The sequence below is a fragment of the Arvicola amphibius genome, chromosome 2 (genome assembly GCF_903992535.2).
Source record: "Arvicola amphibius chromosome 2, mArvAmp1.2, whole genome shotgun sequence".
In the NCBI taxonomy this organism is placed as follows: Eukaryota; Metazoa; Chordata; class Mammalia; order Rodentia; family Cricetidae; genus Arvicola; species Arvicola amphibius.
This window is the reverse complement of record NC_052048.2, coordinates 111,233,393-111,260,804: the sequence shown is the minus strand read 5'-3', so window position 1 is coordinate 111,260,804 and position 27,412 is coordinate 111,233,393. Positions and strand designations below refer to the sequence as shown.

Below are 27,412 nucleotides of genomic sequence, written 5' to 3'. Positions count from 1 at the left end.
ATACAAGACCTATTTATAGAAAGCTAAAGTCAAGAAAACTGAGCGTATACCACACAACAAAGAATACATTTAATCCAGTGTTGACAGCTGTACAGAAACTCAGAAAGAGGACATACACAAATATATGTAGTTGGAAAAATTTGATTCTTCTAAGTATTGTTATGATATTTATTATTATGCATTGTAATTAGTTTACTTATAATCATTTATTATATACATAAAATATATAATTATTATTGAAAGGTTATTATGAGCTAGTTAAATCTTTTTCACACCTATAATATCACAGATTTCAAGGATTACCATATAGTCCCAATTAGCTAAAATTAAGCACTTTAGTTTTACAGCAAGTAATTTAGCAGAGCTTGGATATGAACCCATGCCATGGATTCCAAAGGCCACCCTGAATCATTTCTAACCAGACAGATAAGGGGAAGTGAGAGTACGTGATGACGTGAAGTCCTCCTAATATATCCCAAATAATTACCAGGATTTTTGGTTAGGAGCAAATCAGCAAGGCATTGCAGGCTGGGACTTCACCATAAGTAGTGGAATCAAGGAAGAGAGATTTTTTTTGTCCTATAATGAACAAGGGAATGCAGGCTCACTTCAGAGGAGAAAACAAAGAAGAGGGAGCCACAATCGTGATGAAAAAGAAAGGCTCACAGCAGCCTTGTTTAAAATTGATGATGGATGAAAGTTTCAATAACCATTCAATGACCTGAACCAAAGGGTCTAGTTTTCTAAAGCTAATTCTGGTTACAGTTTTCAATTATTCATTTTTTAAAAGAAGATAGAAAACTAAAACAAGACTGGTTGCATTTCTAGTCTTATAGAATCCAGATAGGTTTTTAAAAGTCATAAACATTATTATAGTTTGATAGATGTGGGTTATGTTTAAAACTAAAAGTGGCGCCAAGAATGAGGATATGGAAGATCTGGTAGATGCTGGATAATCGCATAAGGAAGGCATCACAGGCTTCCTTGGGAAACACTTCTACTCTCTGCCACCCCACCTCCGACTGCCCTGTTGTCTCTCATCCCCACAGCACTGTTTGAGATGATAACAACAAAAAAAAAATGACCTACTTCCTTTTAGAAGAATTTTCTCCTTAGGGTTCATATTTTAATTTAGGAAAACACATGTGTTAAGAAAAACCTTAAGACGAGCTGTTCCGCTGGTGCAAAGAAATCCAATCAGACCAGATTAAAACACATCAAATGCCCGCATAATATACGCTGGTTCCGAATGGCCAGGAAGGGAAAGAGAGAGAACACACAGGCAAACCCAAACCACGTGTTCTTCTTTCCAGTGCAAGCCTAAATAGCCTGGGGTCAGCGCTTGGTAGGCTGGGAGTTGGAGTCCAAGCACCTGACAGGCTGGGAATTGGAGTCCAGAGGTGGAGTCCAGCCCAAGGCAACGCCTAGGGATAGGGGACTTAAGATGGAGCATTCTGCTCCATTGGGGCTCCATTGGCGCCCTAGGATGAGTGTCAGGGACAGGGGTGATGCTTCCAATCAGCATGTTTACACATTTCAATTCTTGATAGTATCTATGTATAAAATAGACAATGATTTTGCAGTTTTCAAGCAAATTATTATATTACATTATTGGATTTGAAACAGACTTAAAGTCCATCCATTGTTGCACTCAGGAAAAAGGATCTAAAAGGATTTAATGTTATTACAGTTACTTTAAATATTTATCAGTGATATTTTCTCTGATTTACTAGACATACATTTATGTCTAGGGAATTCTAACAAAGAGGAAGTCACCATACTTTCTTATCTTCAAGTCCTTCAGGATTTCTCATCTTTTGTTCAGCAAAACGTGTGAACTCAATTTTTCAATGTAAGATGATAAAAGATCACAGGAGATCAAGATCATAGAAAATCTTAGAAATTTAAATATTGATAATCCATCCGTAGTATTCAAACAGTTTCGGCAAAATTTTGCCTTCTTTTTCAATGCTTCTTAATTTATAAGCTATGTTATTTTCTATGGTAAATGAAACATGACTTTTTTTATTTCTCTTTTTCCATTTTTTCTCCCCTCTTTTCCTAATTAATTTATTGAAGGAGAATTTAGGTATGTATAGAGCATATTTCTTAGATGTTTAGAAACAAGAAGTATATACAAGTCACCAATCACATGAAGTAGCTGAAGGACTCATTTTATGTTATTATGAAACTCACTAATGTCAATTTAATTAGGATAAGTGACTTTTGTTCTTCCCACAAGTAGGTGGGAAAGAGAGAAAAATTAACAAAATAAAACACGGCAAAATACCAGTTTGTGCTTCCCAAGAGTCTAATAGGAAAAGAATGGGGTTTGTGCATTTTGTCCAAAACTCCCACTCCAAGGAAACAAACTGTCTGTACAACTTGTTCTCAACTTTTTTTGTTTAAAAATCAATTGTTGTAAGCATTTGTAAGAGACAGAAATAGGGAAATGTCATAGAGACATAGAACTTCTTCATATTATTTTTGCTCATAGACAACAAAAATAGCGAAAATGTTCTTGTGAATTTGTGACAACGTACGCAAACAATGAGCTCTCATCAACACCAATGTGGTGGCCACACCAGCTACTCAAGGACAGGCTACAAAGAATGGAGAGTTATGGCATGAAGTGAAACGTCAACTCTTCCTAAGTATTGTGCAGTTTGGTAAGAATTAGTTCAGTGTTCAGTGGTAATTTCTTCTGGTTCAGTTTCTCTGTTCAACCTTCAAGGCAGTGACTTAATGATCAATGGATCATTTTTTTGTCTATATCTACCTCCCGACCCATTAATCTATTACTGTAGTAATACTAAGAAAATTTTAAGATATTACCGCATAGCAATAACTTTTATGTATTGGGAGCCAAGAGACAGATATACTAGGTCAAATCATAGCTCTGTCACTTGATAACTTTATGATCATGGACATATTTCTTGACCTATGTGTGTCCTGCTTTTATCACATGTGCAAATTATGATAGTACCTACTGAATATTTACATCCAGTGAAACTGATGAGAAGTCTTATATATTTCCCATCACTACTGTAGCTTTTAGTAACTATATATCATACATATTATGAGACCTACAATAAAGGATGACTCCTAGTTTACACTTTTCTTCAAATTGCTCTATTGAAACTTGTTATCCAATGTGTAACTACTGATGAATTTCAAATTACAAAGCTTACATAACCAGGTGAAGTAAGACATCACTTGCTAAAATGAGACACATGAGAAAGAAGGTGTAACAAGGGGGAGAGAAGTAACAAAAGCTGTGTTTACCACACACTAGGGTTGAGGTGATTTGGGGAATTTAGATATATAAAATGCACTTTTGTATGGAAAACATAAAAGTGAGAAGTCTGGCTTATTCACAGGAGAGTCTTAGGAAAAAATAACACATTTAAGGATATACAAATACATGAGATTAAATAGATAAGGGATATTAATTAAAAAGTGATCTGGAATTGAGTCCTGTGAAACTTCAACATTGGAAGACAGAGCAGCAGAGGTGAAGACACCTGGAGACAGGTCTCAGGGGCAAGGGAACACGGTGCATGGGAAGTATCCTGAATGAACTCAGCTGGAGAAGGAGCCATCAAGCTACGGTGAAAGATTAAGATAATAAATGAAAAATAAGTAACAGGTTTGAAAATTTGAAGGTTACTGGTCCTCCTAGAGCAGTTTGGCTGAGTGGCTCCGAGAAAGCCAAATCTCTGACTGGGTTGAATAGTGACTGTGAGGGAACGGTTGACATCAGTTTATATTTTATTCATATAAATATAAATATAAACATTCATGATAAATGGCTCATTTGTTTCAAATATTCATATATCACAATATGTGATAAATGCTCAATGAACAAAAATGAGTAACCAAAAAAATTGAGTCTCAGTGCCTGAAGAGATAAATACAACGCGGCAATGAACATGGCAAAGGGACAGAACATGAAAAGGGTGGAGATGGCAGGAGTACGGGGCAGAATGTTTTCTGTAGGCTTTGAACACATGAACACCAAGGATTGTCACCTTTTATTCTGCAACCAGCAGCAACAGAGATCCATAGTCACCATTGTCACTCTCTGTTTTCTTCTCAAACTTAAGGAACATGCTCCAGTCTTGAGCTGCCCTGCAGTCAGGAGAGCTGCGAGTCTCCTTCTTTATGCTCATGGGCTGATTATGTGAATCCTAGATTTTCCACAAGGACCTCATCAGATCTGCTGTTGCTTATCTATGGAGATGTTTTCCTTATCTTATAGTTTGCCATTTAGGAATCTAAAAATAATTTTATTGCTCGACCCTTAATTACAAATGTGTGCCTACAGCACAAGATACAGAATTAAACCGAAAAGTTAATTTGAGATATTGTTACGACGGATGGGCTGCATTTGAGGAGAGACCATTGTTCCCCAGAACATGCTCATCAAAGGTTTCTTGTCACCTCCTCCTCATCGCTTGTGTGACTTTTTGTGTGCTGTATATACTTTTATCCAATAATACAAAGATGTTCAATTAATGTTTTCTTTCTTTTCTGATTAAAAAATGTTTTGCATTAAGTAGCTAAGAATGTAGTGTGAAACTATTTAATTTTAGCCCTGAGGTATCCACTTTCTGACATACACACACAAAAACACACACACAATATACACAAAGTAATAAGATCACACAAAAAAGAAAGTGAGGCAAATTGTCTGACTATAATTTTTGAAAGGCAAGAGAACACAATTTATTGTTGGTTCTGACACACTTGTTGGAAGCTGATTCCCCTCACTAAATTATTGTTCCATATCTCTGCTTAGTAAACCTTAGTAAACATTATTTGTCTTTTGATCTACAGCCTCATAGATGAGTTATGGGACTTATAGATTATTAAAAACAAATCCTAGTTCAAGACAGGACCTGACTATTCAAATGGGCCAGCAACTAACACAGTCTTATCAAACTAGGCACTGGTGGAATAAAATGAGAAACTTGCCCGAGGAATGACATCAGGGCGTTGAAACCTCAGTGATCAAGACAAGTAATATTTTAAAGCAGTGTCTTAAATTTAAACTATTATTTTAAAAATTAAAATTTAGGAATCAGGGGTATAACTCAGTAGCAGTACACAAGTGTAACAAGTATAGGGGTTGGTTTCCAAATTGAGTACACACAAAAAACCTAAACTACGTTACAAATATAAGGTAAGATAAAATACACTTTTGTATAACAGACAAAATACAAAATTTATAAATAAACAGGATCAGTAGAAGAAGTGCAGTCAGTCAAAGTGAAGCCTAGAGAAGGAGAAAAACTTCATAATGATGTTTTCTTCAGTTTTGGGTATTATTTTGGTTTTCTCACATATTGCAGTAAAGTATGATTTATCTTGTTTATGAGATTTCATGTTCCTTTAAATTGTGTGACCAGATGGGTGTCTCACTTGCATTGGCCTAAGATCTCTGCATTGTTAATTTACCAAGAAATAACTGTCATCAGGGATCACTGCACTCCGAGTTTGTTCATGCTGCCACTACCCAAGCAGTCTCCCTTTGGAATCTCATCGCCTCACACAAAAACACCACCAGGTCTCTCCCTATGGCAGTTCAGAGAACCAAAACAGCCATTTAAATCAGGGAACACAGCCCACAACAAGATAAATTCCACATTTCTCTCCATATTGGGAAATAGTTGCTAATGAGACAGCTGGGGGAAAGTCAAGTTTTTCAACTGTTGGAGTTCTGTGTATCTTTCTGGGTATATACTTAAGACAGAGAATGGCTTTCCTTCATTTAACTCCTAGAGCATATAAGAAATGCACCATTAAGGTCAAAGAGAAATACTTTATAAGGTGACTGTATTCAAGTTCAAAATACAACCCCAGTGGGTAAGGTCATGGGAGTACTTCTGTGAAGTACTCCTTAGTGGGACTCCTAGTGCCATGAAGGAAAGGCTATGGTGTCTGGTTTGTTTCTCTTCTGTCCTTGCTGAATTGGGTAGATGTTATCTTTTGTTTTTTTAAAGAATTTTTTTATTCATGTATTTTATGTATATGAGTGTTCTGTCTTCATGCACACAAAGAGAAGGAATTTGATCCCATTACAGATGGTGGTGATTCACCATCTATATATATATGGTTGTTGGGAATTGAACTCATGGCCTTGGGGAGATGTTATTTTAACCCTTACACAAGCAGGGACTCCTCTGAGTGTTGTTCAGTGGTCAGAGCTATCGACCCATTAGCTAATATCCACCTTTATGGATGATGGAAAATAAAATAATGAGATTTTAAAACCAAACCCAAGTGCAGGGAAGCATTATATAGCTGTAGACAGTTTAAGAATGGCCTAAATCTATTGTCTATCCTGGTTTATGACTTTTTACAATTGAAATAAAAATCAAGTCACAAATGGAATAGAAAACTTCACCAATTCCTATTCACCAATTGTATCAGAAGCCCCCATAGGTTATTAATTCTAAGAGATGGGTGAGCAAACATGATAATACGCAAGTGAAGTGTCTCATAAAATGTACTGTGTTCATTCACCGTGACAACTGGGGTATAATTATGCTAGGAAATGCACTGTGCTTTCGTCAGTGAAAGTCATAAGACCCGAGCACCAGGAGACCCTTTTCAACTCTGTGCTCTAAAACTACTTTTGAGGAGAAGGTGAACAATCTAAAAGTATGGGAGGGGTGCTCACTTTTATAGATTAGTGAAGCGGTTGCTGGTCAGACTCTCTTGTAGCCTAATAAGTCAAACCATTCTGCTCTTTCCTTGTTAGTGGTACATATGGAACTAAAGGACATTCCCTCAACTCCGAGGTAGTCATGACCCCTAAATTTGAGTGGTTTGTGTAGGCTATTCATCTCCCTTTTCTCTTTCAGGTAAGGAAACAATAGGGCAGGGGTGACCCATTGTATAAAGGGTTCCTCTACAACTGCAGCCAGGAGAAAAGTGGAAGAAAGCTTGGAGAAAGCTAAGGAAACAAAAGGACTGGAGATGGTAAGACTGCAAAACACTGAGTGGGTGTCATGATTAAGGCATTGATGGAAATCACTAGGGAAAGTGCAAGAATGTGTAATTTCAGATTAGGAAACCCTTAGTTTCCCAGAGGGAGCTGCTATCTTTGAAAAGAGGAGTTAATTGAATTTTACAGCATTTTTAAAGAAAATTAAAATGCATATATTTCACTATCCTAATAGTTTTATTGCTACTGTGAGACTTATGAGCAGCAATACATCGAGAAGCATATGCACCAATTCATGAAAGAGCACCAGAGCGGATTAGCATGGTTTCCTTTCCTGCCTGGGCATTCGACAGTCAAGATCATAATTACAGGAATGGAGCCACCTGCGGACTCTGTGAATGGAACCACGTGGTTCCTAATAAAATAAGAGCAATTCTAGCATTAAAAAGAAAATGAGTGTTAAGCCAAAGGGGCCTCCAGGGACAGTTTACAAAAGATGAGTATTTATTTATTTTTTTCTACGCGCCAAATAACTGGCTCTTACCTTTATTACTGGCCTAGAAAGAGTCAGGCCTGCCAAGACCTTTCTGCTTAAAGTAGATTATCTAATGAAATGCCCACTTTCTGTGTTGCAGGTGAGAGGGCTGCTGAGTCTATGTTTCTATGGCTAGATTCACAGACTCAGGTTTTAGAAGTAGCCCAATGCATAGGAGCACGTGAGGGAGTCACGTGCCTGTAACTTCTGCCTTGCTGTACCCTTAACTTGCTAAAGCACTGGAGGCTATTAATAATCAGCATTATGAAAAGGATGATGTCAGGAAGGCAAATCTGTAAGGAAAGTTCTGAATTAAGAATTGCCAAGTAGGCGGGGTGGTGGTGGTGCATGTCTTTTATCCCAGCACTCGGGAGGCAGAGACAGACTGATCTCTGTGAGTTCCAGGTCAGCCTGGTCTACAAGAGCTAGTTCCTGGACAGGCACCAAAGCTACACAGAGAAACCTTGTCTCAAAAACACAAAAACAAAACAAAATGAAAAACAAAACCAAACAACCAAACAAAAGGATTTCGTAGTACCAAAGGAGCTGATCACTAACAATGTAGCAAGTTTCTATTAGTTCCACTAGAAGAGGTCTTATCTGGGTTCCTTAAGATCACTTAGTCTTTGTTTCCCCTGTTTGCATGCTTCTGTTAGAGCAGTGTTTCCTATCGTTTCTTATGCTCACAAACTCTCTGGGATCCTGTTAAATGCCTCCCCAGAGTCAGGAGGTCTACCAGCCAGGGGAAGGCAAGGAATGTCTGTGCCTTTGCATCTCTGAGGAGGTTGCAGGTGCTGTTGCTGTAGCTGGTCCTCCAAACACAGGTTGAAATGCAAGCCATTACAGCACTTCTTTAATTGTCTCATAATTACCTAACATTGATCAGCCAAATTTTCTAGTCCATGGTTTTAAAGGCAAAGGTGAGGGCAGCATTCCCATTGATGCAAACAACAAATTGCTGCGACTCTGAGGGCAAACCAGGTTCTTGATGTGCATTAGTCTGAATCTGTTCGATAACCCCAAGAGACCTGTAATCATGGCCCCATTTCACTGACATAGAATCCAAGTCTCAAACCAGCTAATGTATCTGGTCACATTATCAATGGTTATATGGTTATGTAATAGTCAAAATGCAAGTCAGGACTTGCTTCCAAGGTCTGCACTCTTTCTATTGTCCCCAAAGCCTCTTAGTGTTGTGTTTACTTCTGCATACACAGAGCCTATCAAAACCCTTCATGGTATGGATGGTGCTCAAATGATGTGCTTGGATCTGTAAACACTTCATAGAGTTACCTTTGCTCAGTCGCTTGTGGGGAGTGTTCTCTCTACTTCTCTCTATTCAATTACAGTCATGTTATTCTGACGGTTCCCACCTCCCTCTCCTACACTTGTGTCTTTCCTCTTCTGATCACATACACAGTGATTATTTCTACCACACAAAAGCAATTGTTAATAGTAAGGTTATGAATAATAAATCTAACTCGTCCCAGGAATGCTTAGTGAGTCCAATTTTAAGCCCCGGCCAAGGCTGTGAGCATTTGTAAGAAGACATGAGGCAAGACTTAAACTCCACCCTGCCTCAGGCTGCAGAGCACTTTCCTAAATAAAATGAAAGCTCATTTTGGGCACAATCACTTTTCTTTTAGCATTTCTCATTTTGTTTTAGACATAGTGACTGCTCAATTAGTAATTTCCGATTTGGATAATTTAGCATGCCACACCGTTCCCAGGTATAGTCAAGCGTAGGTACAGGGCTTGTCTACATTCTCATGAGTAAGTCATGGAAGATAGAATGCAGCTTCCATGCTGCTTTGTGTTTCCCTCCAACAGTGTCTTGGGACACAGGCAGAGCTGTCCAAGGCACACAGGAAGTGATATCAGCTGGAAAGCCAGAACTTACCGTATTAAACCATAGTCCTTAGCAGAAGTACCTGCGTTCAGGAGCATGGAATGCTCAGGCCAGGCAGGACACTAGACAAACTAGTCTAGTCTCACTGGCAAAGATCTTTCCCACACTAAACACCCAAAATTCATACTAGAAAACTGCCTTCACACCTGCTGTCTAGGAAAAAATTTACATGTTAATGATTTTATTATTTTTTCTTTAACATATTCTTCCATTCTTGTTCTGTCTTAAGTGGAAAGTGACTGCATGACCCCCAAACACGGAGGATGCTGCAGACTCCCTCCCCTGGGCAGCAATCAAATCTTCTGCTCCTTCATTAATCCTGTTCAGCAACTTGGTGAGGCAGTGGGCTTTGTGAGGTTTCATTAAGTGTCTATTTACAAAGACAGGCCTAGGATGCAGCACTTTTCATGAGCTACATAGAAAAAAACGTAGCGCCAGGCTTGCTCTGACTCAGTTTCTCATCTTCTGCAATGAAGAAATCTATAGCAAATAGTCTTGCGAATATACATACAACAGACCATTTCATGAACAGGGGCACTATTCTTTACCTTAGATATGTTTTCTCAGATGACCTCTGTGGTTGTTAATAAAAAAAAAAACTGGAAAAAAAGATCAGTGTAATGACCTAGCACATAGTAGGGATTCAGTTAGCAATACTATTCCTGGTCATAAAAATAATTATACATCTTTAGTTATATTATTTGTTTTAATCATCAGAATGTTTGCTGATACTTATACTTTTAGTAAACAAGTACATTAGGAATATTACTTACACTGGCAGACATTTTCAATTTTAAACAAATTTGATACAAATTCTTATGTGAAAGAATTTATAAATGAATAACTTTACAACAGGAAAGAGACAAATACTGCCAGCCTGTCCTCTGTCCCCTGTGTCTAAAGATTCATTCAAATTTCCCTTTCGAACATAAAGGACTGGGCAGAGACAGGTTTTTTTGTTTTTAAGATTTTTGGCTAAAATACAGTTTGCTGGGGGGAATATTTGATCACATTGTGAATCCCAAGTTTGCATTTGCATTAATTAAATATTAACTTTGGGTAAGGAGGCTGCATTAGCCAATAGTAGACAGAAAATAACCGTAGAGCATCAGAGGGTATCAGGGAGAGATAGAGACACAGGAAGTAGTAGTGAAGGGTTTAGAGTGGCATAGCTTTGCCTGATTTGGCCAAGCAGAAGCATGAAGCATGGTTCTTTGGTGGCCACCAGCAAGGAGCAAGTGTTAACTAGTTGCTCAACCTCTCTGAGCTCACAGGTTTTCATCCCAGCCTTTGAATCTCCAGTCTTATTCGTAATTAGAACAATAGAGATTTAGTTAAAGCTACCTTTAACAGCAGCAACAGGGCCAGTATCCTGGGGAGCAGAATTCTCTCCAGGTTAGGACCTAAGTGGTCAGACCACTTCTAGAGAAGCAGGCAGCAACTGAGGAGTTAAATCTCTGGCTGAAATTAGTGTGGTGTGACTGAGCTATAAACTGAACCTAGAAAGGCCTCCAATGCGGTAAAAATAGACATGAAAGCTGTAGAAATAGAAAGCACAAAAGGAAAGCAATGATGTGAATCCCAGAACACCCTAGAGCTCTGCAGACCCTTTTAAAGACAAGTGTTCTGGGGGAAACTTCACCCCAGTCCCTGGCATTCATATACCCAAAGAGTCTGGAATGTTCGGGTGGAAGTTCCATCCCAAACCCCCTCTCCTGGAGGTATCTCAGTCCAGATTCTGTCCCTGAGAAAGCCTGCCATTGACTTCTCCATTCCTAGAGGGCATTAAAAAGCCCCTGTCTCCTGGGTTCCCCTTGTGGTCTCCTTAACTTCCCCTGGGGCCACCCAGGAAGGCTTTGCTCAGAATAAACCTGGATTTAATAATTCGGCTTTATTGGCTTTTTACATCAGCAATGGTGGATTTCCATTTACCAAGAATTCAATTTATATACACATACAAATACACACACACACGTGTGTGTGTTTCAAAATACCATATATAAAATAGGTAAGATTATGACTTCAGGCTCCACAAAAAGTTTAGTTAATAAAAATTCCTTAGAGAAATTCCTTACCAAAGAAAGTCTGCTGTTCTGTGGAAGCACACACCTAGAGAACTGCTGCAGCAATTTAGTCTGCCTGCCTCCCATGGAGGGTGTACCACATGATCTGGAGTCTGCCTGCCTCCCATGGAGGGTGTGCCACATGATCTGGAGTCTTGCACTACACAGATGCCTGCATCATGTCCGGTGTCAGGGCCAGGATGACTGCAGTAAGAATGGCCTGACACCATGCAGGTGTAGCTAGTTTAGAAGTTCCATTGGCATTACCAACCTCAGAACCACAATTTGGGAACTCCTCCTGGAATCTAAACTCTTCATTAACTGCCTTCCTTTAATTCAGGTAAACAAGTTCCATTTCTTTTTTTGTTTGTTTGTTTGTTTCGAGACAGGGTTTCCCTGTAGTTTCTAGAGCCTGTCCTGGAACTAGCTCTTGTAGACCAGGCTGGCCTCGAACTCAGAGATCTGCCTGCCTCTGCCTCCCGAGTGCTGGGATTAAAGGCATGCGCCACCACCGCCCGGCTACAAGTTCCATTTCTTGCCATTTATTTCTAACTATTTTTTGGTGTTCTCAGTTTTCTTAACACCTGAGTATGCCCTGTTTCTTTTGACGTCACCATGTTTTGGCAAGGTTTCTCACACCCTAAAGGGTGTGTAGAAAGAAAGGCAGAAGGTAGCCTTCTTGTTAAGATAATTTTCCAAATACTCTCCTACAATAGCACAGCGGCCAGACAGAGTGAGTCTTGTGATCTTCACACAAGTGTTTAACCTAATTAAACAGCTTCATGTGTCAAAAAATACTATATCCAGCATAGTTAATGTAGAGAGGAAAAATAGCAAGATTTCTTTTTAAAAAAATAATGTCTATAAAACACCAAGTGTGCACATTGTTTTCAGGTAACTCCTTCAGAGGGAACACACTTGGCAAGCCCTTCCAGGAGAGTGGTGGACTAGAACAGGACACCCAAATGGTATACTATCGCGAGACACATCCCATTTTCTCCAGGGATACTATGTTATTTCCTTGAAAAAATATTCCACCACTGCAAAGGCTTAACTCTCAAACAATAAAGATCAAACAGACAGTGCAGCATTTCATTATGCTGAGATTATTCCTGCGCGTGTCATCTAATTAGTGTTGAAAAAGTAAAGTGAACAAAAGTGTCTTTCTTGAAATAACAGCAATTGTCAAATCTAACAGGATACTATAAAAAGCAGGACTCCAGAGGCTGAAGAAAGTGAAACAGATGGTCATTTAATAATATGTGCTTCCCATGAATATATGCTTACACACACACACACACACACACACACACACACACACACACATGCATATATTTACAAAAGCACACAAGCATGCACATATACTCCTGCACACACATCTGTACTCAAAGCACTTCCTTTCTAATTACATTAAAATCTAAGCTTATTGGAGTAAAAAATAGAGGTAATAAAATGCATTTAAAATAATGAGATAAAAACATCATCAATTACCCCTTCTAGGTGTTACATAGTATATACATGCATTATCTAATAAACTGTAGGAATAAAATGGGTCTAGATGAAAACACACACACACACACACACACAAAATCACTTAACTGAGGGAGGCTTTGAGACACAAACATCCTCCTATTAGCAAGCATCTAATACATAGTAAACACCATACGAAATCATACCAAGGGTGGAGGAATGTTATGCAAAAAAAAAAAAAAAAAAAAAAAAAAAAAAATAAGGGCACCCACAGAGACCACTTAGTCAGTAAGTGTCTGGCACCGAAGCAGAATAAATCACCCAGTAAGAAGTATTGTAGGTGAAGAGGCTGCATGTTCTGAGGCAGAGTGGAGTAGAAGAGGCCAATCCAGAGGAGGAAGCACCTTGGCAGAGATGAAGGCACAGAAGTCACTTAGTGATTACCCTAGCACGTATGTACCCTGTCTCAGAGCTGATAAGGAATAAGGCATGCCAAATGCAGAAGAGAACCTGTTGCATAAAGTTCTGAGGTACCTCCATGTTGTAAGAAAAGACGAGAGGTATCTGGGACAGTAAATACCAACAAGTGCTCCTGACAACTTCACTAGAAGAAATGGAGAGGCAAATAAGGAGAGAGTTTTCACGGCAACCCCAAAAGTGAGAGCTGGTACTGCAGAACATCTCTGCTTGGCTTTACACAGGGGAGTTCCCAAGGTTCAGTCACGGGGGTCACGGTCACTACAGTTTTACCCACAGGTAGTACAGACCCAGCTCCCAGGGCGGCTTTACACACAGCATCCAGTAGACTGCGGTGAATTCTCATGAGATTGCTTTTAGGCACCTCACGTTTTAGCTTTAGTACTTAACACCACTGATGCTTCCAAGGTTTTGATTTACAGAATTATTGTCACTGTCAATAAAATGGATGTGCCTGACACCCTCAATTCAGTTTAATTACTCCTTCGGTGTCTCTTGTGGCCGAGAAGAGTTAGTGTTTCTCTACCACTTTCCTGTTTTTAATTTAGTGAAACAGAGTAAGGCCTAGGAAAGCAGATCCACGAGAGCTGACCTCAACCGGCATCTCACAGACTCAGCAGCAGCCCTTTGCTCCAGTCCTACTTCAGCGCTGCATAAACTTCAATCCTCACTGCAAAGTCTACCAGGTGAGCAAGTCATGCAACGTCAAGAGTTGAGAAAAAGATATTCCAGAAACTTCAGACATTGTGACCTGGAGAAGTTTCACAAATTAAATATCCTGCTTTAACTAGCAGAGGGTACAGTACCAGGAGTGTTTTGAGCAACTATGATCCAAAGCTTCCAACAGGAAAACTTCCAAATATCAGAACATACATTGAACTGCACAAGTGAAGAGCCCAAGCAAAATGTATTCTTCATTTTGCTGCTGCATATTCCATCTGGTTTTCTCTTTAAAGGGTCATATGTTATATATTTATAAGACGCCTTCACACCTACTCAAACACAGTTTCTCCTGTCTCCTTCAAATGCAGCTTCTTTGTTCACGATCCATTTTTTTGAAAAAAAAAAAATCTTTTTTATTGGTTGATCCTTTTATAAAATTTGTCCCATTTAAAACCATTTCAAGTAAGAAAATGTCTTTGTACCTTCCTGTGTTACCAAATTCTGGGAAGATTAAGTCTCATACTTCATAGGTAATTTTCTGAAAGATGTTAGTTTAGATCATTAGAGTCATTAAATCACACATTCCATAAAACCTAGAGCTAACACTCATTTTTGTATGAATTATATCTTGCTGCCAAATGCTACCACTGAGGTAAAAATGCACTACACACCGAGCCAGAGAGACTGTAATTCCTCCCTATTAAAGAAGTCTACACATATTAATTGCCACAGTAAATCTCATTAAAGACACCAAATGCTTTGTTTGGGGAAGGAAAAGGAATGCATCCAGGCATAATTTATTCACAGTTGAAATTCCCCCATTAAGATTTGAATTATTCCTTAATGCAAGTAAATATTATTTTTATTGTGACCTTCTTACTGGACTGGGTACATTTCCAGAGAGCCTTTGTCCTCTTCCCTACAATCAGGAAGGACCTTGGTTTTTACAATTGATCTTGTCGTAAATTTCCATGCTGTGGGCTTCATGCATTCCTTTATGCTCTTCTCATATGTATTCCAAAGCCCTTCAAAGATTACACTGTACACTTCGGGCTCTGACATTATTTAACCATTTTCTCCTCAACTGGATAAAGAAAAAGCTGAGATGCAATTAAAATAGTCAAAGACTTAGTACACATTGATTGATTAGCATGATACTGAACGTTGGCTGTCCATTTCCTATCCCATACACTGAAAAATCTGCTATAAACAAAAGACATTTTGGAAATATTTTGCCTGATGTCTTGATCAAATGTTCAATTATGATTTCTGAAGACCGGCCACAGAAAAATCACAGAAGATCCCCAGCTCTCCTTCATAATCAGTGTCTTTTAATGACAGAGCTAGAAGCAAATGACAGCCTCCTGCCTTTGACAGCTCACTCTGAGTTTTTGACTGTGTTTAGAAGTGAAAAACAAATTTCATGCAGCTTAGAACTGAAAATTAAAATCTAAGAACAGCAAGAGAGAGGAGTCTTGGAATATTCACAGTGTTAATTGCCCTTGAGAAACTGACACTGCATGGGTGCCTCCCTGGAAAAACCAATGGTGCACAGCCCAGAGTAGGCTGAAGACAGACTGATAGCTCGTTCATACCGAAACGTTGTCTAAACTGTCATCCACTCCTAGACATTCTTACTTTAGAATTAATGAAAAGGAGGCGTTTTGATTATTAAATGCATAAGGTTTATAAAGCATAAGGAGCAGACTTTGTAGTCCATATTTAATAGGTTACAACACCAAAAGATAGTGATAGGAGCTTCCAAATGTTGTTTATAAATGTTTATTTACATTTAAAGGGGTATATGATATAGAGATAAATACTTTACATTGGTGTGGATCTTGGTCTATTGATACAAATTTAAGGTCGGTTTTGCTAAATGTATATTTCTGCTTTTGATTAAGGTATTGTGTTTGTGCAGCTCACTTAAAAATAGGTTAATATATATTATCTATAATAGTCAAGCTTCTAGTCATCTTAGGTTTTCTAGATGTACAGAGATATGTTTCAGATGAATAGTTATTTTTCAAATCTTTAAAAGACCTACAAAATATGACATTTAAAATGTTTTAAGAACTTAAGACTTTTCATGACAATGAGACACATCTACTCCTGGCAGAACCTATCTACTTCAAGAGGATGATGGGCATCAAAGAGACTCCTTATGGAGTTTGTTAGCCATTTGGGCAAGAAACTGCTCATGCCTGGACTGCTTGATGCTATGTTGATGCTATGGATATATAGGACCCACAGAAAATGACTGCTAAAGTTGCCTAAAAAAGGTGAGACAGTTCTTCAGGGTTCCTGCTTCATGAAAGAGTCTGCAAAACATTTTACAGGACACACAAAAAAGTGACTGACAAACTGCCAATATAGGTGAAACTGTCTTTGGAATTTCCTGCTTCATGGAAAAGTCTGTTGGATACTACGGGCCTGTAGGCTGAAGATGGGTGCCTCAATGTTACAAAAAAACTTTGGATGACTGTCCAGGGAGCATGATGTCTCTGTCAATTCTAGAGTATTGGAAGTTGCTTACAATGCACTTCCTGTTAACTTAGGTAATAGTATGTCCTTCTGGAGTCTTTGATGGAGTTGAAGGATAGATAGTTATAGTTTTCCTTAGTTATGATAAAAGATAAAGCAGGTATAAATATTGTAACTATAATTCTTGCTTGATAAATGTTTTGTTGTATGTAAAATTGCTATGTTAAAGTTAAAGTTAAAGGAGAGAGTGGGTGGAGTCAGTGAGACACCATCTAGCAACTGGTAGAGGAAGACACAGAAACCTTGCTGGTAGGCTACAATCTCGTGATGATGCACAAATTAATAGAGATGGGTTGATTTAAGATGTAAGAGGTAGCTAGAAATACATATAAGCTAATAGGCCAAGCAGTGATTTAATTAATACAGTTTCTGTGTAAATATTTCGGGTTTGAGTGGCCAGGAAATGAACGAGCAGCCTCCGCCAACAGAACTACATAGATTTTTGTAGTTCTTATGCAACAGCAATGCATATCTATGACAATATAGGATGTAAATCACCTCTGCTTCAACCAGTATTTCAAATACAAGGAGCACTCTTTTAAATGAAGACTTCCTAAAATCTAAGCTAATTATGTTTAACTGCATACTCCTTTAAAATATTAATTCTTTGATTCCATAAAGCAGGAAAAGCATTTAAACAAAGCCTCTTGTCACATAATTTCTCAATTAACAGATGTATAATAAGTTATTTATTAGTAACACTTAGTAGTATACAATATTCTGAAAAGACATCATTGTAGATCATTTGCTCAGAGGGGCATCCAGTGTGAAGTTATAAGGAAAATAAATTCAATTTTAAAAGTAAAGATAAACCAAAAGTCTAAAAATTTAAAACACAGAAAGAACATTCTTGGAATATTGTATTCTAACTTGAACTATGTATCTGGCAAGAGCCAGGAGCAAAGTGCCCCCTCACGTAGAAAGAGAATGCACAAATGGTACCTTTAAAACTAGAGTCATTGTTATTTCTTAAGGACAATTAACAAGGGGATTGGCAAACTATCTCACAGCTACCTTGGCTGACTAGACTCTAGTGGGATTTGATAACATTGCTACAGAAATGCAAACATAGAAGGCTACCCTGTAGTTATAAAAAGTTTACTATGAACCCTTCTAATGAAAAAGTCAACAATGTCAATCAAGTTAGGAAATTGAGAGAATAATAATAGAAAAGCACATAGGTAAAGAAAACATCTCAAACAGGGCTTCTATGCCCACCCTGATATGTTTGTACATTTGTAAAAGGCTACTAAAGTTAGAGAACACACAGCAGCTGTATAGGTGCTAAAACTCAGTACTCAGGTAGCTAAGTATTTTAACCTATCACTTTGGGATTTTTCTACTTGCTTATTTTTTCTTATATAGATGAAACATTTTTTGACTTGGTTTGAATAGTATTGTAATCCTTTATAGTTTAACTTGAGACAAGACTGACCCTAATTTTCCATAGCTATCTAAGTTGTCCAAGGGTTGTCCATATATATATATATATATATATATATATATTTTGACTTTTCTTCAATAGCTTAAGGGCAACACTTAGAAATTCATGATGACTAAGGTTTATTGAGACTCCCCACATTCACAATGAGAATCTGACTGTAGACATAGCTAATTAAGAAATAGTATTCAGCCCTAAATAACAGCAAATCATCTTGCAGTGTAATAACATTAGCATCCTAAACGGCAGAGGCATACTGCTTAGATCTAAGTTATTTTTATGCATGTTAGGATTCCTTTCCATTAGACAGTGAATATTGGATTCTCTTTTCAAACAACCGAAAGAAATAAGAAACAAAGCTGATGATATTTCTAAATGTCACAGTAAAAAGACTCTGTCAAATGTGTTTCAGCCTTGTTTTAGTGGATATTTGTAATTCAAACACAAAGGACTGAATTCCTCTCCAAAAGATTTTTCCCTTGGCAAAGTTTAAAATTTTGAAAATAGTCTTTTAATATCTGAGCCCACACCCTCCTACAACCACAGCACCCAACAGCAGTGTGATGTATTACTCCCTTATGGGAAAAGACATGTTTGAAGCTGAACTGCAATTTGGCACAGTACACTTCCACACTAATGTAATGTGACAATGTTATTTTGTTTGCTATTTTCTGTGTGATCATAGCCATATTTATCTCCTCCAACCTGCCATTAAATTAGATAATATGGTTCTAATCTGTACCACAGGGTGAAAGCAGCAAAGGATAGCACACTGGTTTCATGATGATGGGTATGTATGACCATGTAAGTAGGCAGTAGATAGATGTTTCAAAATAAACGAAAACTCCTAACACAGACTTAAAACATACTGAACACCTGGTAAATAGTTAAAGAGAAAGGTAACATCTATCTGCTGCTGAAAATAATGGGAGGTGGTGCAACACACAATTTTCTTTCCACTTCAAACAAGGAAATGGTAATGCCCAGTCTAGGACAGCAAATTTGTTTCCATGGCATAAACAATTTAAACACAGACTGTACGTGAAACTACATTTCTGCCGGAAGATAAAGTGAGAGGGATGCATTTCAGGTGGGATAAGAGCATTCAGCAGGTAGAGAAATTAGGCTGTGAAACAGAAGAAGTTGGAAAATGCAATGTGGAGGATTCCATGAGTAAGTCAGTTGGCAGTCACAGCATAGGCAACATGTTCTGCAATATCTAAGTGTGGAAATGAAGGCCACTGTCAGACAAGGGGTCTTATTAACTCCAGACTAATAAATCTAGCATAGTAGACACACTAGAAATCTTTTGGCAAGCTTCTTATATTTACTTACCATTGCCGTGGTAAGCCTCTGTTATTACCGGTTATCTACAACTTGCTGTACAAACCTCAGATATATGATACAAAACACAGGAAATTTTAAAACACAAAATAATATTGTTCCTAGGAAAATAATATATACCCTATAGAGAGATAAGCCAAACATAAACTCCATAGTGGATAGTAATGGCTAACACAATAGTGCAGAATCCTATAGGAATTCAGAGAAGTAAAGAAACTGCCTCTGATTGGAAGAATCAGTCAGGAGATGTTGGTGACATTTAGACCAGGAAGGATAAAAGTAGGAGAGAAACAAAATGGATTTGGAATAAGGAGGGATGGGAAGTAAACAGCAGTAATTATTATTACTATAATAAGCCAGAAAAAATGATGGTTCAAGGACCCGGAATTCGATCCTGTATAGAAGACTGTGATGCATGACACCACACCAGGCACAGCCTGAAATTGTTAATGAGTCCATCTCTAGAATGGCAATTTTCCATGGATAAAGGGGTTTGCTTAAACACACACACACACACACACACACACACACACACACATTTTTAAAAATAACCTCTGGCATCACTTTACAAAGATGCCTTTGTTTATGAAAGATTCCTTTCAAATCAATTAATTAGTATGATCTATCCAAGATTTTACTTAAGTTATAAAGTATTCCCATCATCACACTGGTAATTATATCTCCAGGATAATATAAATAAAAATGTCTAGTTACTCAAACCCACTCTATAAACTATATCAGATAGATGACACTTAGAAGTTCAGCTGTGGGAAGGGTCTCTTCTTCTATGCACTGTGTTCTTTTTCTATATTGACATGTTTATGTCTTTTTCCATTTTCTTGGTTTCTTTTAATCTGTTATGATTTGGGAGTTGCCATCAAAGAGTTTGTGGACTGGTAACTGAGATAGGAAGAAATGTTTCCTTAGTGGCTCTAGGCTTCTTGTTTGCTACTTGTTTTTTTTACTTTAAAATCAGTCTCAACAGAGGAAGGGTGCTTGCTAAAATCTAAGAAATCACATTACTACTACTTGTAGGAAAACAAAACAATGGAGAGATCAGGAGACAGGATGTATGTAAAAGGTGATAATATGTGTCGAGAGGCTTCAGTTCTCATCTTTAACAGGTAGGTTTTCAAAGTAAAAATTACTATTATTTTATATATATTATAACTTCCTAAAAATAAAATGTACCATTAAATAGTAATCTTTATCTACAAATCCTCATCACAGGAAAACACCAATGTTCAAACCATGGGAACACTTCGCATTTCCATTAAACCTAGTATGAGGTAATGGTTTAATTAAAATGCATGTATTCTGAGAGCTCTCAAACAAAATTTAGTGCTGATTTGTGCAAGAGGCATATCAGGAGACATATTTATTGAGTGACATTTACCCATTTACAGGGAAATAACAACTAGACTTATCATCGCCAACCCTACAACTGTCCCCCTGGATCACCATTTAAATAGTTTCTGCCAAAGCTCCCTGGAAGACAGCCTGATATGGAAGGTCAGAATCTGACGTTCCTTAGGAAAAGCCTAACAATCACGTACAGAAAATTGCACTCTTCATATTAACTGGTGTATGGGACACACGGTCTGACACAACCAAATGACAACTGTTTTGTAAAACACAAGAAATAGCTTAGCAGAGTTTGGCAGAGAATGTTCTTGAGCAAAATAAAAAAATATTTTCATACCAAAAAGCCCTCTAAACTACCACATGTAGTCATACATCTGTCAAGATTGAATTCAGCATGAACAATTTGCAATAATAAAAATCATAACAAATTCTCAGTCTTCTGGTAGTCCTTGAAAAGAGGTTTATGTCATTTTTGAATGGGAGCAAATGCAGGCAGTCATTGGTCTACAGGTAAGCAAGCACATGTTAACCAAGCATTTGTGAGAGTTCTTTAAAAGTCTTTGTCTTCTTTTTGTATAAGTAAGCATGCACTTACTCTCTGTATGAGGTTATGCATATAATTTACAGGGGACTTTTGTTCTTGAGAGTAATTTGATGTACAGATACAAGGTATATTTAAATGGATGATGCTTTGAATGTATTTGTACTGCTCCAAGCTACAATATACTAGGGGAAAGGATCTCATAAAAGCAGATATCAGATGTTTCTGCATTCATGGGTAGTTGCTTTAAAAATATTTTTCTTCTATTATTTGAATTTTCAGTATATTTTGGTCATGTCTACAACCACTACATCTGATCAGCTGCCTCCAGGATCTCTAACCCATCTTTCTCTTAGCCTCATGCCTTATTATGATTAGCCTTATCAGTCCAGTTCAAATGAATATACACACAGGTGTAGGCTTTTTTTAAGTAAGATGTCTTTTATCATTATTTTTTCTCACACCATTGTCATGTCTTACCCCTTTTCTTATCCTGTTGAAACCCTTCCCAACATCTTTGCAACAAGTGTCCTTCCTACTTTATGTGTGAACAGGGCTCTCTGCACAGGCTTGGGAGGATATCATTTACTGGAGCATAGGTGACTTGTCTTAGGCTATACACTGAAGATATGTGATGACCTCTTCCCTTGGCTACCAGTAATTTCCAGTTGTCTTTCTTATTTTTGGTTTATGCTTCCTAAAATTGATATTTTGGGCAGAAACCAAAGACAGCCAGTGAACTGTACTATCTTTGTAGTTAGTAAGCATTCAACATCATGACTTACTTTAGTTTGATTCTACTTTTGCTATCGTGATTCAAATAGCTGCTGACAAAAATTAAACAACAAAATCAGTACTCTCAGCTCTCCTTAAATCAAACGTCAAACTTAGTCTCTTTGTATAGCCCCAACCTTCTACTATCACATCCCTTCCCCATTCTGCTAGAGCTTTGACATCCACGCTGCAGCATTTACAACACAAGGCATGTGGTCCAGCGCCAAACAGGAAGCTGCATTGTGAATACCCTGTATAGACAGTGGAAGATGTTTTTATCATTTCAGTGAAGTCCTATGAAGCAAGTTCTATCTGAAAGTTCACGAACAAAACTTTTGTTGGCCAGATAACTCTGCCTCAAAAATGTCACTGCTCTGATACTGCCCCTGGACTGTGATAGAACATGAGGGCCCTAGAACCTATCATGCTCACATTGTGAGATTAAAGTGGAGAATTCAAGTGTATAAAAGACAAGAAAGAGGTTCTGGGAGATGGCTCAGTGGTTAAGAGCACTGGCTGCCCTTCCAGAGGTCCTGAGTTCAATTTCCAGCAACACATGGTGGAACCATCTAGAGTGGGATCTGACACCCTCTTCTGTTCTGCAGGCATACATGCAGAGCCCTCATACATAAAATATAAATAAAAAAACCTTTAAAAAAAGACAAGAAAGAAGTCTTGGAAAACATGATTAAACATAGTGTTTTTAAAGTGAACATGGGAGAACGGACTTACTGAAGAAGAGGTAGTAAGAGAGAAATGAAACTTCTAACCACACACACAGAAACCAAGGATCTCAAGATATGACTTGGCAAATTCACAAAACTATGTAGTACAAAGTGAAAAAAGGTCTCAACATTTTGAAAAGAATTCCACATATTGGAAATTAGCAATGTTCTTTCCCATAAAATGGCTATAATTAACCAAGAAAGACAATTGCAACATCTGAAAATCAACCACCACCATTAAAGCATTCAGCTATTCACAACCCTGAAAAAAATGTTATTTTAAAATGGGCATTTATTTATTTATAGAAAAAACCCTGAGTGCCACATCTATGATGGTCTTATTACAGATGCTATGAGAGCTTATAATTTTAGCCATTGCGTAGCAGCAGAAGCTGGAGACAGAGATGTGTCTGTCCTCAGTCGGACAGGTACTTACGGTCGTTGCAGAGTGGCCCACTGAAGGAAGTCATGCTGCAGTCACAGCTAAAGCCGTCCCATTGCTGCAAGCAGACTCCTTGATTTGAACATGAGTCCTCTTGGCAGGTTGTGCTGGGCCCTGCAAAACATGCCAAAAGAAACTTGGGTTCTTTTACAAAATCCAGAATGTTCTTTACTTGAGCTAGGTCACATAAAGTAGTTGCCAACACCTTAAATCACATGTCCAAGCTAGCTTTGAATCTTCACGCACTTGAACTAGAAACTGAGACGTTTAACCTGAAGGCCTTCTTAAGCTTCAAGTACAAGACAGATACATCGTAATTATACCTAAGCCAACAAATAGTAAAAGGAAGTATGGAGCTTCTGAGATGGTCATGGTGGTAGCAGGTAATCTCATTCCATCATTAATCATTGTCTGTCACCAGTAGGATATTAGAAAATGAATGGATCTCCTTAACTTCGTAGCAATGAATAGAGATGCCATGACAAATGGATATTGTAAAATCATGAAATTGAGCTAAAGATTGGCAAAAAAAAAATAATCAAGCAGACTTATGAAAAAGTGCCCTATGAGATCCAGCCGTTTCCACGCATACACTCTGTCTAAGGTCGAAATTATTCAGTGCTCTGGGTAGGTATGTTGGCAAGTATCAGTTCACATGCGCTGACAATAGCATGCAGTTAACATAAAATGAAAACAATGTAACGGCATGCCCCTGCTGAACACACAGAAAAGGAAGGCTACTCTTTCTATAGAATTACCACTACAACACTGATAACGAAGAACAGAAAAATGTGATCGCAGCACTAAAGGCAGCGACTGAACGAACATGGCCAAGACTGAAAGCCTTATACAAACTACACTACAAAACGAGGTTTCTTCCACAACATCCAAAACAACGTCCAAACGAAAGGGGGAACTAAATCTAAATCCAAATAACAGTTACTAAAAATGGAAAAATAAAAACAAACAAACAAAAAACTGTTATTTTAGGGTTTCCACTGTGTAGGGTGGGTTTCAGTCTTGTTTTATACACACAGGGCTATCTACCTTGCAAGTCAGCTTTCATCAATGCAACTTTGTCAGCAAAATTTAAAAAAAAAGCAAAATATATTAAATGTTAGTAAGCAATATGGAAATGGGGCAAACAGAATGTTCAGATTCAAAAAAGCATGCTGCTATAAAGAGAAAAAAATGCTATGTATAGCAAACAAATTAATATCAACAGCCACAAATCTTAAGAGAAGCCAAAAGATGAGAAAGCAGTATAATTTTTATACATTTACGCTATCTGTGTGTATATACATATAATGGTTTGTCTAGCCAATAACACAATGAGGGAAACATAAAGAGCTCTTGTACTTCCTCTTCTGCTGTACAGATAGGATGGGTCCCTTGAGTACCTCACTTACTGGAACATGCAGTGTGCTGTTTCGTGTGGAGACTATGGTACACATCAGAGACTGCGGTCCCTACAGAGAAAGTGCCTCTCCATGTGCTTCTCCCTCTCAGTTTGTGAAGCCTTTCACTTGCAAATATGACTTGAGACTCTATGTATTATCTGCCCTTAACTCTGCTTTGCTGTGATGACAGGACACCGAGCAGTATGTGCCATTTGAAGTAGTTTAAGGAAGTCATGAAGAAATAACCTGCAATATAATTCTCCTTAGAGGACATGCCTTTACAAGATCGCAGGATGTTATACTCATTCTCACTTTTAGAAACTGGGTCTATATGATTTATATATTCCGAAGTGTTCTTGGCGTTGCCTATACCTTCATAACTGTTCTTAGTTCTAATAAACTGCCATGTGAATAGTTTTGACATAAAACCCCAGGAAAAAGAATTTACAAAACAGTAGAAGGGAACACAATAAGCACAATTCATTTAAACGCTATAGACAATAACTTAGGGATTATTTCTGGCAATAATAATTATATGTTTTCTACAAAATGTAAAAATAGTCTCCAATGCCATTTGATATTAGTGATGGCCATTGAGATCATTGCTTCAGTGAATGAATATTTTTTACTGTAATTATAAGCTATGGTCTTATAAAACAAAGTTTATCAAGTAAATATATTTATGTGATAACCTTTCCAATAAAGGCATTATTCACAAGAAGTTTTTTTTTTTTGTTTGTTTGCTTTTTGAGACAGGTTTCTCTGTGGCTTTGGAGCCTGTCCTGGAACTCACTCTGTAGACCAGGCTGGTCTCGAACTCACAGAGATCCGCCTGCCTCTGCCTCCCGAGTGCTGGGATTAAAGGCGTGCGCCACCATCTCCCGGCCACAGGGTGTTATTAAAGTAAGCCTAACTTACATGCATTTTTACAAATGTAGGATCTATAATATAAATTGCAATTATGCAATAATGATTAGTAACATCAAATAATGATTAAAACACCAATAGTATTATAAATAATGTTGGAAATAATAATAATCTACAAGGAGAACTGAGTAGATGTATTTTTTCAACTTAAGCATGAATTACTAATTTCTTCAGCACTGTGTTCCAAACATATTTAATGGTCTACTGATCAGTAGCTCACTGTGTCAGAAATTAAAAACAGTGTCAATTTAAAGAAATAAACAGCTTCTGAAACAATCTTCATTGACATTTTCTTGCACAGAGAAGAACCAGGTATAGAGGAATCCTGTGGTGTGGAGAGGTTATTTTATTGAGTAGTTATTTATTTTTGACTGGCCCAAAGGCAGAAGTAGGATCAAGAACTGAGGAATACCAGTGCTCCCACTCCAACACAAATCATTAGTCACACAACCACTCAGCCCGCTAAACTCTAAGTGTACTAACAATGGATCTGGCTAAGCTGTAGAGAACTGCTTTTTAATTTTTCTAATTTCCTATTATCTCCACAGTTTTTTTTTTTATATTTTGGGCATTACATGTGAATGTTTCCCCGTGCTTGAGCAGAGAAGTTTTTGGAAGTACTCACCTCCTAGAACAATTCTTAAGCACTGACAGATACTTGCATGAATCAAAGTCTTGCTTTATTTTCCCCCTAGCTATATAATATTTCTTATTATTTTACTTTATCACTGCCTGAAATTGGGAACAAGCCAAATGACATTTCTACTAAATGATACATCTGAAAAGGGAGGAAAAATGGAAGTCAGTCCACAATTTATGTAGACCTAAAGGACAAGAGAGGAAAGTTAGTTTGGATCCTGCCCTTCCAAGACAAGGAATCTATAGTTTTAAGCGTCTGTCATTCACTTTCCTAACCTTAAAAAAGGTTGTTTTATTTATCTCAGTTTGTTGTTTTATTTAGCTAGGTGTACTCATCTGGAAAAAGGGCAGTCATCAGTGTTCATAGTGTTTTGAGCATTAAATGAGATGGTTTACATAAACTTAAAACCGCCATTGCTTAATCAGTGACAGACATGATCAGACAGCAAAGCCCTGCTGCTGCTCACAGAGGAATCCAGGCCTGCAGGGGCAGCCTTACAATGTCACTGAATTTTGTTGGGGAGTTATCTAGAGTTTAATGAGGCTTCTTTAGTTGTTTGATTGCTTTCAATTTTCTGCTATATGCAGATAAATAACACCTAAGAAATTCAAGAATAACATAAAAAAATTTCCATCACGTGAGACAGGCAGCATAGGCATTACTTGGGAATTTGTTAGAATTGTCAGTTCTAAGGACCCGTGCCAAGCCTTCTGAACCACTAGTCCTGGTGCTGATATCTGCCAATTTGAGTTCCAATAATTCTTCAAGTCAGTTCAATGTTGTCTGACACTTGAAAAATACCAATTTAAATACAGGAACTGAAGATGGCCTTCTTATCTACTGAGTAGTGTTTATATATGAATCACCTGTTGTTCACTGGAATAAGCTAGATAGTAAATGTAACAAGTGACTACTTAGGGAAGATTGAGAACTCTTTGCAGGCAGGAACTCGAAGTCTGGCCAGCTTTGTTAGGTAAGAATGAGGGAAAACCTTGACAAGCTCTTATTTGGAGACAGCAAAGACACAGCATTTCTATTATCACAGACGTTAAATGATTCTAATCTGAGAAGGAGTTAATTCCACAAGACAACTATCTTTGAAGAGATAATACAGTGGGTATGTATAATTTTATTGCTAACCCTAAAGCCATGTGAATCTCATTAATTATACCTGTGACAAGTTTATCGGAGCTTATCATT

The 27,412-nt window shown here is 37.8% G+C and overlaps 1 protein-coding gene across 19 annotated transcripts in view; it reads right to left on the bottom strand.

The window, feature by feature from the left end:
- The window catches only part of Nrxn1 (neurexin 1), a 1,076,729-nt gene that overhangs the window by 508,579 nt on the left and 540,738 nt on the right, over positions 1 to 27,412 (bottom strand). For 18 of the 19 annotated variants that reach the window (XM_038319685.1, XM_038319674.1, XM_038319675.2 and 15 more), the window contains one exon: positions 23,240 to 23,359. In XM_038319685.1, coding sequence (XP_038175613.1) covers positions 23,240 to 23,359 — 120 coding nt within the window. Of the gene's footprint in view, positions 1 to 23,239; positions 23,360 to 24,292; positions 24,320 to 27,412 lie in introns of all 19 variants that reach the window. The other variant, XM_038319693.1, reaches the window with a different exon arrangement.